Here is a 14,559-nt window from a genome sequence, read left to right as displayed (position 1 = left end):
ATTTGTAGTTTGTAGTAGTTTTAGTTATGTGCCGGACTTTTTCCTTTAATTACAAAATCGTGTTTTTACGCTATAATTTTTGCACAGATTTTACAGAGGACTTCAATAAGTGATCATTTGTGGTGTTGCAGAGTAATCTCTGAAGTTTGTACAGAACCAGGCTGTTTCCCTCCGTTTCCAGTCTTTGAGCTAAGCTAAGCTAAGCTAAGCTAAGCTAACCAGCTGCTGGCTGAAGTTACATAATCACCACCAGACAGATATGACAGTGTTATCAGTCTTCTCATCTAATTCTTGGCAAGAGAATAAATATCAAACTACTCCTCTAACCCCACATTATTATTATTATTATCATCACTGTACATAACTTTATCACATTCCTGATCCATTGGCTTGAGACGGTGATTATTTTTCAACAGGCCTCCACCTCCTTCGACTGTCGCTGTCACGTCAAAAATTCAAGGTACAGATGGTGAAGCACCGTTCGGTCTGACAAGAGCTCTGCAGTCGGTCCATGTGTCCAAGGTTTAGGCATGATAAAGGCATGGCTCAGCGCTGGATGGGGCCTGTTACACAGAGTCAGGGGGTCAGTCGGTCAGGGGGACAAGAGGAGGAGGAAGGGGGAGGAGGAGGGTGGGAGCAGAGTTAATGACTGGCAGGATGAACCCTGGGAAAACTGGGAGAGGTTTTCCCCAAACCGGGCATCGGTGAGTCTTTAGCACACGGAGCCAGTCGGATCTGCCTCCCCGGGCGTGTAGAAGTCTGGGATGGGTAGACCAGTGTGCAGCGTGACCTGTGGAGAAATACATTGACATACAAATATATGGGTTAATGGTAAACTACTGTATGGTGTGAAAAAAAAAAAAAGTTTGTTTTTTTGTTGCTTTGCCTGCAGGTGGAGCTGTTGAACCATTTCCTCAGTGAGTGATTTGTCTTGGAGGCAGTTTGCTCGCTCACTATGAGAAAAACTGGCTGAGAGCAATAAGAGACTCAAAGCTCTTAACTGTTGTTAGGTCTTTGAAGCTTCCTCTTTCAAGGTTTAATCCTCTGAGTCCATATTTTTTAAAACTTGGAAGAGCAGTTTTAATGAATAATAACTGTACTCATGTGATGCTCCATTGATCTGTGAGTAAAAACCTCTGTTTTTGCTTGCAGCATCACTCGGTGCGCTCAGGGAGCCGAGGCCCGCTATGAAGCAGCTGCAGGGGGGCTCTGCATGTTGATCACTTACTGTGAATCAAATGTGACTCTGGAGGGTAAACCAGCTTATTGTATGTGGTTTATTTAAGAGTGCACAGTGGTGAACTGAAAATACATCATATTTATTGCTGAATAATATAGTGGATATAAAACGTCCCAAGAAAGTAAATAATGCTGTTAAATGCACTAAATTTAAACACTTTGCAGAGATTTGCTTTAAAATATTTATACATTACATGGCAACATGATTATATGTTGACCTTTTAAAGCGGCGTCCCGCTGATTTTACACTTCAAGTCAAGTTTACTCATCATTAGGAGGAGGAGGAGGAGGAGGAGGACATGACTCTGCTTAAAGTGTAAGATGGGCAAATCATCAGGGTGATCAGGGCTTACAAATTGCTAATAGGTTGCATTATATATTCTGTTTCAGATGTATTTTCATTAAATTTCATTAAATTATTTGATAGTTTAGCCTCTGCTGTTTTGACCTTCTCTTTAAAAAAAATCTGTCACCCCTGAACTTTGTGGAGGTGCACTACCAAATCAGTGTCAACACATGATGTTGTTACGTTATGTGTTTTTATCAGAGTTTGCAGAGCTTAAAAATAAGAAAAAAATCTTTAAACCCACACAACTTTATATTAAAACCAAGCGGAGAAAATCTTGAATGTCCCCAAAAATGCAGAAAACACCTTGAAGAGTCTCATCTATTGTCAGGTTAGGACAGTTACGGCAGTGAAATAGGGTTAATTAACCATCATAATTTAAAGAATTCTCCCCCTGAAGTTGTTGACGTTGGTTTTGTGGATCTACACAAGAACATGAGTCCATATCCGTACCTGGACATTTCGGTTGAGGCTGATGGCGGGGTAGTAAACGCCCTCCAGGCCTTCGAACGCCACCGGACCCTGCTGCTCATCGTTGATGAGGAAGATGACGATCCTGCGCGTGAAGTCGAGCAGCACGCCTATTGTGGCGCCTTTACTGATGCCACCGTCGGACCTGCAGAGTCGCACAAAGAAGTACAGTAAGACCTTTTACAAAATACGGCAGCCATTTTTAATTTATATGGAAAATCTACCAGCACACCAGGTAGACTAATCTCTCTGTATTGGAGCTCGACTTGGTATGAACTATGAATAGTGATGCTACCCCATCTCTCCCTCAGTACCTATGATTATTGTATAATGTACTTTATTTATGTATTCATTTATTACTGTCATTATTATTACTATTCTTTTTTTATTAATTTATTTTTCCACTTTCTATTGTCCTGTCACTGTGAGTTCATTTCATTTTTACTTTGCCACCTTGTGGACATTGAATTTTACCCTGATTTGATTATGTTGTGTCAGTTTGTAAATCAAATCTTCAAACAAAAAAACCTGAATCTACTCTGCGACGTCCTGCAGGAAGTTTGTTAACGTCCGTCCTGCAGGAAGTTTCCTCACCTGTTGGTGTGCGAGTTGTTGTGCATGAACCAGGAGCGGTTGTTGTCCACGTACATGGCCCAGGCCTTGTCGTCCTTCCCCAGCATCACGTCCTTCAAGACGTCGCCCCGAGCGATCCCGAAGGCCGGGTCCGGGTGGTTGTCGTAGCGATCGACGGTCATCTCCCAGTAGTGCACGCCGCGGGAGAAAGCGGAGTTGCCCATGACCACCCTGTCGTCGTAGCTGTTGCACGACACCGTCAGGTTGTCGTTGGAGAAGATGATGTCCGGGTGGGCGGAGGCGGGGTCGAAGGTGAACCAAGCAACTGTGCAAGAAGAAGGAAGAAGAGTTGAACATCCTGTTGTTCAGCGTCAGTTAATCGATAATCAGAGGCGAGTTGAACAGACTTTACACGGGAGGAGGAAGTTGGAGGTCAGATGAGGTGAAGTTACACTGTAAAACTTTCTAAAATGAAGGAATAACACATGAGAGAAGATGAGAAGATTAACTATCACTACAATGATATGTAATGATGTCAAAAGTCCTTAGCATCACACTATAATATAACTTACTTGGTCTATAACTTAATCTTAATAATATTAATCTTAATAATATCACCCCTGTGTCAAACAGGCTGCAAATAATAGTTGGCAGTTGTTTTCCCCTGCTTGGAACCAGACGAGCGGCGTCATCATCTAAGCTCTTTAAAATAGCTGGATTTTTTTTTTTTTTCATCAATTATAGATGTATAAAAAAAACGATTCTTCAATAGAGGAAATCCACAGTGGTTTTAGGATATAGGACAGGTTGGCCTCATAGTGTGAAGCTGTAGTGGGTGGGGGGATAAAAAGATGGATACTATTTAGAGGAATCATATTAGTCATATTCGTAATTATAGTTTTTCATTTACCATGAAAGACAAAAGTATGAAACATCTGGATCGTTCTGCAGAGACATGATGCTGTTGGGTTTCTCTTTAAATTCCATTTTAAAGCTGCACTAATCAATATTTTTCTCATAGTAGAAAACCCATATGTATATTTTTTTTATAGCTATACGGATAAATAATCAATGTATTGGATATATGGATGGATATATGGATTTCAGCAAGAAATATTTGTGTGTCCATCAGAAATACATTTGTGTAACTTTTTAGTTTACATGTAGATTCTTTTTACATTCATTAAAAATATTTTGAGTACATTAAAAATGTCTTTGTGGAGAGTCATTTACATATAAATCCCCAAAACATAGAGGGTCTAGATCTCTAAATTGAATCAAATAAAACCCGAACTGTCTCTGGGTTTGTTGTAAAATGTACCTAATGGTTTAATGGTTCCTTCAATAGCAGGTCAAATCAAATGCTAACAACGCTTTTGCAAACTGACTGACTCGTGGTTGGAGGTTTAGTGCCACAGCTCTTAAATCTACTGTACACAGAGAAATGTGGGAACGTTGCAGGCGGGCGTCTGCACTTCATGTGGGCTCCACTGGACCTGCTTGTCCACATTTCAGAGGTGTCACTGTGTGCAGTAAAGTTTCACTGCAAACCTTTTATTTCCCAAAGGAAATAAAACAAAGACGTTTATTAGAAGCCCATATTGAACGTTTAATAAGTGCAGCCCACGGAGCAGCAAACGGCCCACCTGCTGGTCTGAGAGTGAGGGGTGCACTGATGAAACAGGCAATGGCCGGGAGGGGATTAAATAGGAAACAAGGCAGCAATGAGAGCCGTCCATACCTGTGCCTATAGACTGAATATCACATGGAGGGAGTCCCGCTGAAATGTGAAATGAAAAGGGGAAGAAAAAGAGAGGGGGGAAAGGAGAAAGCAAAAGAGGGGAGGAGGAGGAGGAGGAGGAGAACGAAGCGAAGCGTCGAAGCAGACGGGGATCAGGGAGGGACGGTGGAGGGGGTAAAAAAAAGCACGTTTGATCAGGGAGGCTGATTTGGCTCAGTGACCAAAGTATAAAAAAATAACAAAAAGAAGAAAGAGAAACCATAAAACAAAACAAAACAGCTCCTATAGAAACAACCCAGACTTGAAAAGAGCAAGCATGAAAACAAAGAGAGAACCGCTGCTCTGATTGAGAAACTTGTGTGGGAAATAAAACCGACAACATCAAAGCCTGGTCCGACCGGGCGGGTGAACGACGTCGGCGCTCTGGAAACGTCTGAGTGGTTAGATCACTGTGTGTGTGCAGCCCCCGACAGCTGCTGAGTGCTCCCTCTCTGTCAGGTAGTCGGAGGCTGTCGGGGCCTTTCAGCTGCACTGATGGATGACAAGCTTACCCGTCTACGTAGCGCTGCATTAAACTAATGGGAAGGCAAGCGCACAGGTGGATTATCAGCTGCTGCTGCTGGATGTACCTGGTATAAAAGCTCAAACACACTCTAAAACCTTAATTTAAAGCCGTAAAGCCTTGCACCAGATATTTCGGTAGCTTTTACTGTTATTATTTTTCTGTTACACGAAAGATTGACGGAGGGTTGATTGCCCCAAGGTATTTAAAATCCTTCTGAAACTCGTCATTATAAATCAAAATGCATGGTTTTAAATCAGAAATATGTTAAAGGAATAGGCAAAATAAGTCAAATTTCCCCCGCAAAATTTCTAAGTTGAGTTTCTGAAGATGCAAGGCTTTAATGTGGCAGCAGCAATTTATTATTCCTAAGATCTTCTGAAGTTCAGTCGGGATTTATTTGCAGTAAAATGAACATGTTGATCCTAAAAGAAGAGGAGAAACTGAGCCGAGACCCGAGTCTGTGATCTGAGAAAACGATTCTACTGCTCTTATTGGAGCTGTGATAAAACACCTGCCAGCTGTTTGCTCAAGTACAAACTTTCCACAAGTGTTAAGAGACAGAAGATCAGATGTGTGAATCCACCTGGGAAAGAAAAGCACACGGGAGGAAACATGTGGCAGGTACTGTAGGTAGCAATGGAGAGCAAATGTGCTGAGAGTAAATTTTCAAGCGGACAAGATTTGTGTGTAGTTGCCATTTTCTAAATGACAGTCATTAGAAACTGGGAGTGATAATTCCAGTGTTGTCAGCAGCAGAGACGAGCTATTTATACAAGTGTCTCTAAAAGACTTTGAAGAGCCTCCTGCTAATTAAAAAAAAAACATCTTAAAACTCAAGAGTGGCTCCTCTTGTCTCTCTTTTTATCTTGTTCTTGAGTTTGCAGCTACACTTTGAGTTAAAGACATCAATGAACTGAGAGTTTCTGGTTTGATTTGATCAAAAAACCCAATATTGATGGATTTGGCTTCAGCTGCTTTGTGTTAACATGCTCACAGGCTGGACCAAGATGGTGTACGACAAATATTTGAGGGCTCATTTGTGATGACGATGATGAGCTCAGTTCTGGAGGTTTCACAGACTTCACAGGCTTGAGTCTCGGCTCTTTCCGGATTTTAACTTAATGGAGATCAAACAGATTAGTGGATGAGTTCAGTTTTAATTGAGTTTTTTGTTTCCCTTCTATCCACACGGTCAGATCAGTAGTAGGAGGAGCTGGTGCTTAACGTACTCTCAGAAGTCTGCATGATCAGCGTCTTGCTGTACTGGCCCACTCCGCTGGCGTTAAAGGCCTTCACTCTGGACTTGTACGTGCTGTTGAAGTGAAGCCCGTCCACCGTGCAGATGGTCTCCGTCCCCACGTAGACTTCCTGTAAAGACACAGCGCTTCCTGTCAAAACTTTGGACGATTACATCACGTGCGTAATAATTATGATGACACCAAAACTGACACAGCAGCAGAGTCGCACTTCGGAGAGAGAGGAGAGACCGTCCCTGTTTGGATTTGACGGTGAGTGTTATAAACGAGAGTGAGTGTGTGTACAACCGAGCGTGGGTGAGGCAGCCCACACCGGGGGTATAAATAGACATGGGCACACAACTCGCCAGGCTCAGCGTGGCGCTGCGTTGGCGAACCTCAATGAGTCAGAGAACAGAAGAGGAAGAGAAAACTTCCTTCACAATCCGTAAAATCCTTTTTTTGGCCAAATATCAGCTGCCGGTCCGACGTGAAATGACTTGAGTGTGAACATAAAGGCAAAAACAACTTTAAAACACACACTCTTCACTATTTCTGTTGTGAATCTCGAGACAAACTGCATCATAAAGTGTCCAAGCTGTAACACAATTTGGCTTCAGCTGTCCACCCAATTAGCAGTTAGCGGATACGGTCGGTGCCTCTGCTGGCAGTAGGCTACTGTGTGTAAATGATCACCCTGTCAGGAAACAGTTGTAATTAAGACAGAGCGACGACGACGACGAGGACTCGCACAAACAGTCGCGAACACAGAGCGCAGGCTGAAGTTCGAGGCTGAGAGAGCAGAGCCAGCTGGCCGCGGCTACCACACAGGACCCGTCGCTGCCTGCTTTCTCCCAAATTAAAACACAGGAAGCCGCTTGCAAACAGCTGCTGGACCTTTTTACATCACACAGGGAGCGTTTCAGCTGATGCTCCGCGGTCGAGAGGAACAACTGTCGTCCCATTTCAGCCTCTTCACAAACCAGGGTCGTCTATTTACAGTTAGAAAAGGCGCAGAAGTCAAGTGTTGGTGCTGCTTGGACGCTGTCTGAGGCTGCAGTGAGTCGCTATCGGAAAACGACAGCTAGCTGGTTAGCATGCTAACTCATTTAGACTGATGCTGATGGTGAGTAAAGGAATTGAGTTTGACCTTGAACTTGCAACTTTTCTTCCTGACTGATAAATAAACAGCTGTCAATGCTAACTTTAGCTATATAGCAATAGTAAAACTTGTAAACATTGCTTAATTTGTGCTTATTTAGGAGTGAATATTAATGTTAAAGAGAAATACTTGACACTGAAGCCATATTCAAGAGATCAAGAGGTTGAGGTATTAAGAGAGTGTGTGAGAGTTAGTATAGTATGTGATTTTAAATGCTTTTGTCTAATTTCCCAAAGGTTGAATGGGGTTATGATTGAGGAGGAGGTGTGATATTAATATTTGTAAAGTATAATTCTTTCAAAAAGATAGAAAATTAGTAATGTGGGCTGGAAGGATTTCAGAAAAACAAACCCAAATCTTTCTTGTCCAGCTACTGAGTCCAAGATTTCTCGCTTTTAAACGTTTTATTTTTATTTTTTTCAAGCCCATCGGCAGTCATTATAAAGTTTCCTGGGTTTTTCATCTTGGGAAATTGGAAAAAACAGTCGAGTCTCTCCTCATTTACTCTCATTACATGGAGAAGCATCTCAAAACAAAAATAGTCCTGTTTTTCCTCTCTACACTCAACTGGCACAGATTATTTTCCTCTTTCCATCTCTGTGCTGATTCTGAAAACTCTCGGCCTCGGGGGTTCGTCAGAATTAAAAAGTAAAATGACTTTAGATTTTGACTCCAAAAAAGCAGAGTTATTGGTTTCACACCGAATGAGAAAATGGGCGACTAATAAAAGATGATTTCAAGTTCTTGAGCAGCACTTAAACAAGCTGCACACGGTGAACGAGTAGGAGGAGGAAGGAGGCTTATCTTTACAGGTTTAGAGGTCAGACACAGATCCGCTCTGCCATTGTGCTGAGGAAACCGTTCAGGACGTATTAGCTGTCATCGTAACAAAGCAGGAGCCTCGATGTATAGGGAGCAGGGGAGGGTCTTGTGAGGATTGATTTCATGGTGAACCTCCGCGAGTGTATGAACGCCGCTTTGATCCCAGATCATGCTTCCTTGCAGGATCATCCCGGCCAACAGCTGGGATACAGACCGCCTCTCCTGCGCCTCACGACGGCTCGTCACCCGACCTGCTCTCGTATCGCCACGGAGCTGCGCTGAGCGGCGCGGCCGTCACACGTCGTCTCGAGGGAGATCGGCGACAAAGCGCTGCTTTCACATTCCCCCGGCTGAGCTGGTGTCCTCCCTGGCACCAAATGAACGAGTCTTTGTTGCGGTTGAAGGGGGGTATTGTTCTCTAAAAAGGTGAATTACTACTCTAACTGGTGCCGAGCTTCACTTTCTGTGTCGTAATCTAAATGTAAATCCAACAAAAGTTCCCATTTAAGGTAAAAAGTAATGCCGACACCCATTATTTAAAGCCCACAGATAATACATCTCTGCTGTTCATACCTGCAGAGGAGAACTCACCCTGAACGGGCCGCCGTTGCCATCGTCCAGCTCCAGGATGTATCCGTCCACGGCGATGGTGGAGAGCGGCGGTTGTTTCCATGACAACGTGGCACTGTTGTTCTGAGTGCAGCATTCCTCCAGCTGGAGCATCGGAGCGGCCGGGACTGAGGAGAGGAGAGAGAAAACCAGGCCAGATTAGAGCCGACTGAGATATGGGGAAGACGACGTCCTCACAGTATGCACACAACTGGGTCTCACTCTGCGGTACATGAAGACCCCGTTCAATATTTATCATTTGGAAAATTCGCCATGACTTCATGAATTCACAACACATCAATCAAAGGCTGCACCGACTCATGATGAATATCAACAACAGCCAACTTTTCTTTGGCTTTCTGGGTAATTTATAGAAAAATTTAAGCAAACACCTTCAGTATTTCCATATAAAACAGGTACAAAACACACAAACACAAATTTATATGCAAACAACACAAACAGCCAGAGAGCGCACCCACTCACGTTGCCGGACAAATTCATCCTCATGATGTTTACCAGGGAAATAATTAGTGAATAAATTATAAAAGAGGTCGTACTGTATGCAAGAACAAGTTGTCTTTGAAACCGAAAACCCAGACACGTCATGGGAAGACACTACGTAAAGAAATATCACAGTTCTATCGTTCATATTTTAATAATATCATTGGTAAATTAGCTCTGAAGCTGCTGGAATATTATGGTGATTTTTCATAAGACAGAGACAGAGGGTGGAGGGATAGACCATCCTGCTAAAAACGCTCCAGTAGAGCAGACATTTGCTCTCAAGGGAGCTTAAACTTCCCTCTTTGACTTAAAAAAAAAGGAAACCTGCCATCGCTCTGGTGGAAAACCCCCTCAGGTGTCTCCACCCGCTATCTCCTCTCTTTTTACCTTTCATCTGGACAAAGTCCAGCTGGTGGATGGTCTGCAGGAGGGGCCCGCTGTCCAGAGTGAGGTCGAAGTCGCTGGTCATCCTCGGGGTTAGAGTTCCCTTCCCCCACTGGCCCTCCGTCATGTGGACTCTCCGGATCAAAGCGTCGGAGATCTGAGAGCGGCACGGCACACATTGATCCATGTTAAAACTCAACGACGAACACGAACACTGAGCTCTGAACCAGGAAATCACAGAGGATCACACATGTATCAACGTTTATGTCGACTTTATATCACCCTCTACTCAAACAAGACATCAAATCTGGATCTGTATAAAATTATATAATTATTGAAGAAATGGAGTCAGTTTCCAGTCAGTAAAGAAATAATATGTTTTTTCAAATATTTATCTTTCTGCTAAACTTCATAGGAAATGATCAAACACCTGTTACAGAAGATATAAGTGCCGAACCTGTGTTTCTCGTTTAAATGTTAAAACTGTGATGACTAAATAATTTTTGCACCATGCGAAGGAGGGATTTCTCTTTTATCTGAATAAATATTCCTCCTGTGAGAAATGTAACTAAACCTCAAGGAGGGAAAATGTGTGTAAAGTGCAGCTTTCAAGCTTTTTAGCCTTTTATTTCCTCACAATAGATTTGACAGCTTTACTTTCTGTCTGTTCTCTAACACGGCGGGTTAAACCGGTTCCTGCTTCATAAAGTCTTATTTTATTTTCCAGACTTTTTCCGTCTTTGCTCCTTTCTTGTGAATTCTTGGTCGATATTAAACATTTAGTAAGTGTTCTTTCATTTTTATGAGGCTGCTCTGTTTGGGAACAGAAAGAACTGTTCCTCTAAGAAACATTTGCATCCTCCTCCTCCGCTTCAGGTGAGCGAGGGAGCAGCTGCAGCTTGAGTCTTTACAGCGCATCGCACCTGTAGGAAACCACTGGGGTCGTTCTCCTTGATGACCTCCAGACAGTACTCCATCAGCCCGGTGGTCTGACGCAGCTTCACCGTGCAGTGGGAGATCTGATCCCGGACCACCTGCAGTTGAAAAAAGGCAAAGATGGAAGAGAAATAAGGGAGAAAACAAGAAGAAAGAGCCACAGGGGAATCAGGCTTTGCAAGTAAAATGCACTTCTAAAAACAACAACAAGCATGTGGAAGATAATTGTATGTTAATCATCACCCTTTTCCTGTAATCATTTTGGCGTGGAACATGGAGGAAATGCAGAAATATGGTTTTAATGATGGAGGTGGGAGTGTGAGAGCTGTAATCGGGCAGAGAATGGGGATGCAAAGAGTGAATAAGGCAAAGGAGGAGGTTGAATGATGAATGAGGGAGGGAGTGAGAGAGAGAGAGAAGGGAAAAACAATGCAATCATGACAAAAAAATAAGACAGAAAAGAGACGGAAGAGAGGAGACGCTGGGGTGGAGGAAGGAAGGAAAGGAGGCCGGCGAACACAGATTAGACAAAGCTGTGAATGGACGAGGAGGAGGAGGAAAACCAATAATGAGATCACGAGCGGGATTGTCAAAGTGATCGATCGAGTAATTTTTTTCTCTCTTGAGACTCAGACTCAGATTGAGAGATGGTTAAAGAGCGAAGAAGAGGAGGAGGAGGAGGAGGAGGAGGAGGACACTGATTATTGACGTTAACGGAAGGAGAGTGACATTTCGGTTTTCACGCGCTGGCCGTGTGACCAGTCATCAGCATCGCCGCTTACGGACGGAGGCGATGAAACTATCAGTTCTACCACCTTTAAGATTTCTTGTCCCTTGGCCCTTATTGATCATAACGATCTGATCACACAGACCCTCCGATAATCAATTCCTTTGATTTGATGGCGACTAGTTGGGAGATTCCCTCTCTACCGGCAGCGACACTACAGATGTCCACAGAGTACACCACCACCCAACATCCTCCCCTCTCCTCCTCTCCTCCTCTCCTCCTCTCCTCCTCTCCCCTTCCCTCCCTTCCTTGTAACAGTGTGAAATAAGCGGAGGTGCTGGACCGATGGTTGCTAGGTAACAGAAACTTCACTGCTGCTATCTGACGGGCTCGGAGGCTGAGTGGAGAGGAAAATCCTTTCTGCCTTTTGCCGCTCGGAGACTGACACACTGTACACAGCGAGATGATTTACTGATGACTGCAGTCAGACAGCAGCAGCATCAATATGCGAGTGCTGTGCCACCGAGACCAGCACACAACACACACGTCTATATGATTATGGCTGATTGTTGCCTGATTAATTGCATTTCTCTTCAGATGCAGCCTGGGAAATAAGTATTCACATCTTATTTTATTGATACAGGAGGATGCTTTACCCTTTTCTAATCAACTCGGAGCAGGAAACTGAGTTTATAGCTTCTTGTATGATCAAATATTCTGTCATGGTACTTATCATTTTATATTATCAGCAACATATGTTGAGGTTTCTGGGATTTATTCAAGAATTTAATTGAAGACGCACCTGATGCAACGATCTCGCAAAACCCACTAATGTCAGAAGATAGTTGCAGTGCTTCGAGGAGATTATCTATCACATCAAGGTGCAGCCGGAGGGGGTGGGTGTGAGTCATCTCCCCCGAGACACTTCACACATCGTTCCTGTGCTTGGTACAATAATGTATCAGATGGTGTTGTGTCACAGTCTGTTCATCAGGAGGAAAAACTCATCTGCCACATTATCAACTTTGTGGAAACATGTTTTAATTTGTCCCTAACAAGCAATACTTGTTGCACTGTTGTTATGACGGTTGGGGTTAAAGCAGATATCAGCTTCACGGCCGTTTCGGCTAATGCTGCGTTCAAGGCAGGCTTTTGAAACCGTAAGTTACAGCTTCAAGTCACAACTAAGACTTGGTAGCGTTCCAGGTAACCCGTAGCTCGTGTTTTTACCATCCTGTTGTCTGTGAAAGTTCCCTATAACGGCCACTCGTAACTTCCGACCCGTGAACTCGTACCAGATCGAACTGGTATGACTTCACAGGAAGGAAAAACACAAAGTACGAGTTTCTTTGAACGCACCATGAGTTAGCAGCCCCCGCCCTTGTCAGGCATCAATTGGTCCTCGTGCTACGTCACCACATTCACGCGCATCCCTTGGCTGCACACACAGCCCTTCATGCCGTTCTCTCTCCTCATTGGATAACACTTGTATCCCACAAGGAAATTTTTCTCCTCGGGTTACAGCAGAGCAGAGTGACAGAGAGACTCGTGTTTAGGCTGAAACACTTCATGTAAGTGATTGCTGACGGAAAATAGGACTATTTAGGACTTATATTAACAAAAACATTCCACTGATATCTGCTTTAAGTGGGAGAAACACGCTTACGGTTGGAGAACATCAACACTGCTGGAGCTTCAGATGACGGAGCTACAGGTGCTTTGGCTTTTACTTTTGGCTTATCTGTGATTTGTTTCTTATTCTTAGCCTTTCCACAAGAAAACTATAAAGGTAAAAGTGTAAACAAAGTCTTTATCTGCTCTGACATGGGCTGTAAATATCAGCACATCCAACTGACATGCAAAGTGTCACTTTTAAGAAGATATTCTGCGAGCATCAACACTTCACAAACACAATGGTTGGTTTCACATCGATAAAAGCCTGTTTTACAATAAGCAATAACGCTCACTTCTGTACATATAATACTAGGCTTATTCAGCACAAAACTCACTTAAAGGGACAACGAGGAGTTTCGGAAAGCAAAGTGTTTTCACACTACATTTCCCATGAGCCTCCGTGCACACGGTGAAATTCTTGGACCGGCGCAATTCTGAACATAAACGGCAATTCTGCGGCGTTATTCCCATGACCCGCTGGGCAGCGCCCGGGAAACCAAAACTAGGAAACGCTGGGCGAGTCGACCACTAAACAATATCAAAATAACCATAAATACAAAACAATATATTTATTGAAAATGGACCCAATAACAAGTGTGGGTAATGTAGATTCATCCACATTGATATGAGACTCTTTTATAACCAAAAGCAAACTCCTCGGGGTCTCTTTAAAAAACAGTGCAGTCTCTGTCTTTGTTAATAACTTGTGAGGACGGGGGCGTGAGCCAGTCCCAGTTGACATAGGGTGAAGCCGAGGTACATCTAAAACAGGTTTCCAGTTTATCACACGGCTGACACATAGAGACAAACAACCTCGTCGCCACTAACCTAATGTGCAAATGCCTTTATACTGTGGAAAGAAGCCAGAGAACAGGAAGAGGAAAATGCACACAGGCACAGGGACATGTGAATATCAAAACAGTGTTTTTAAGGGCTCATGAGTCGTCACTGACATTTGACCCAGAAAGGGTAAAAAAAAAAACCTGAGGAACCGAGCACAACAAGCTTGCGGCCTGTTCAGGCATCTGAAAATTATTCTAGCTGACCTCAGACGGCTTTCTTCCAACACACTGCAAAAACACACTCAACGCTGCAGATTTTCACTCTGAGCCTTTGGGAGACTCCCGTCCTCCACCTCTGTCTCTAACCCTCTCTCTTTCTTTTACCAGGGAAGGTGAATCTAAAACGAAATCTGTATTTAAGCCAGTCAGGGGGTTAGGTGGAGCTACAGAGTCTGGAGTCACGTTTGTTTTGACCCTTTCCCGCCTGTGCCGACATATCTGTGGGTTCTGCTTCCCGCTGAGATGACAGGCTGTGAAAAACCCGACTGAATACTTAATAAACCTTGGTTTATTCAAACTCGAGCAGCGTGAACTTAAATGAACCGAACATAAAAATGCAGCTTCTCTTTAAAGGTTCGGGACCAGAAGGAAACAAACTGAGCATCTGACTGCGTTTAAATATCAAACGGCAAACTGAATATATTCAACTGACTTAATAGTTATGGTGACTCGGTCTATATTTCTCTGGCTGAAGGCCAAACCCCCCCTGCTGTGTCTAGCCTGGAGCAT

General features: G+C 43.5%; 1 protein-coding gene across 7 annotated transcripts in view; it reads right to left on the bottom strand.

The window, feature by feature from the left end:
- Positions 1-712: 712 nt before the first annotated feature.
- The window catches only part of trim9 (tripartite motif containing 9), a gene marked incomplete at both ends in the record, with an annotated part of 35,788 nt that continues 21,941 nt past the window's right edge, over positions 713-14,559 (bottom strand). For 2 of the 7 annotated variants that reach the window (XM_083998278.1, XM_083998279.1), the window contains 7 exons: positions 713-790; positions 2,039-2,201; positions 2,651-2,954; positions 6,165-6,303; positions 8,746-8,891; positions 9,655-9,808; positions 10,575-10,685. In XM_083998278.1, coding sequence (XP_083854404.1) covers positions 713-790; positions 2,039-2,201; positions 2,651-2,954; positions 6,165-6,303; positions 8,746-8,891; positions 9,655-9,808; positions 10,575-10,685 — 1,095 coding nt within the window. Of the gene's footprint in view, positions 791-2,038; positions 2,202-2,650; positions 2,988-4,370; positions 4,410-6,164; positions 6,304-8,745; positions 8,892-9,654; positions 9,809-10,574; positions 10,686-14,559 lie in introns of all 7 variants that reach the window. The other 5 variants (XM_083998281.1, XM_083998282.1, XM_083998277.1 and 2 more) reach the window with 4 other exon arrangements.

This window comes from Trachurus trachurus, assembly GCF_905171665.1.
Source record: "Trachurus trachurus genome assembly, chromosome: 22".
NCBI classification, from domain to species: domain Eukaryota; kingdom Metazoa; phylum Chordata; class Actinopteri; order Carangiformes; family Carangidae; genus Trachurus; species Trachurus trachurus.
The sequence above is the reverse complement of the archived record's forward strand: the minus strand, read 5'-3'. Positions and strand labels throughout refer to the sequence as shown.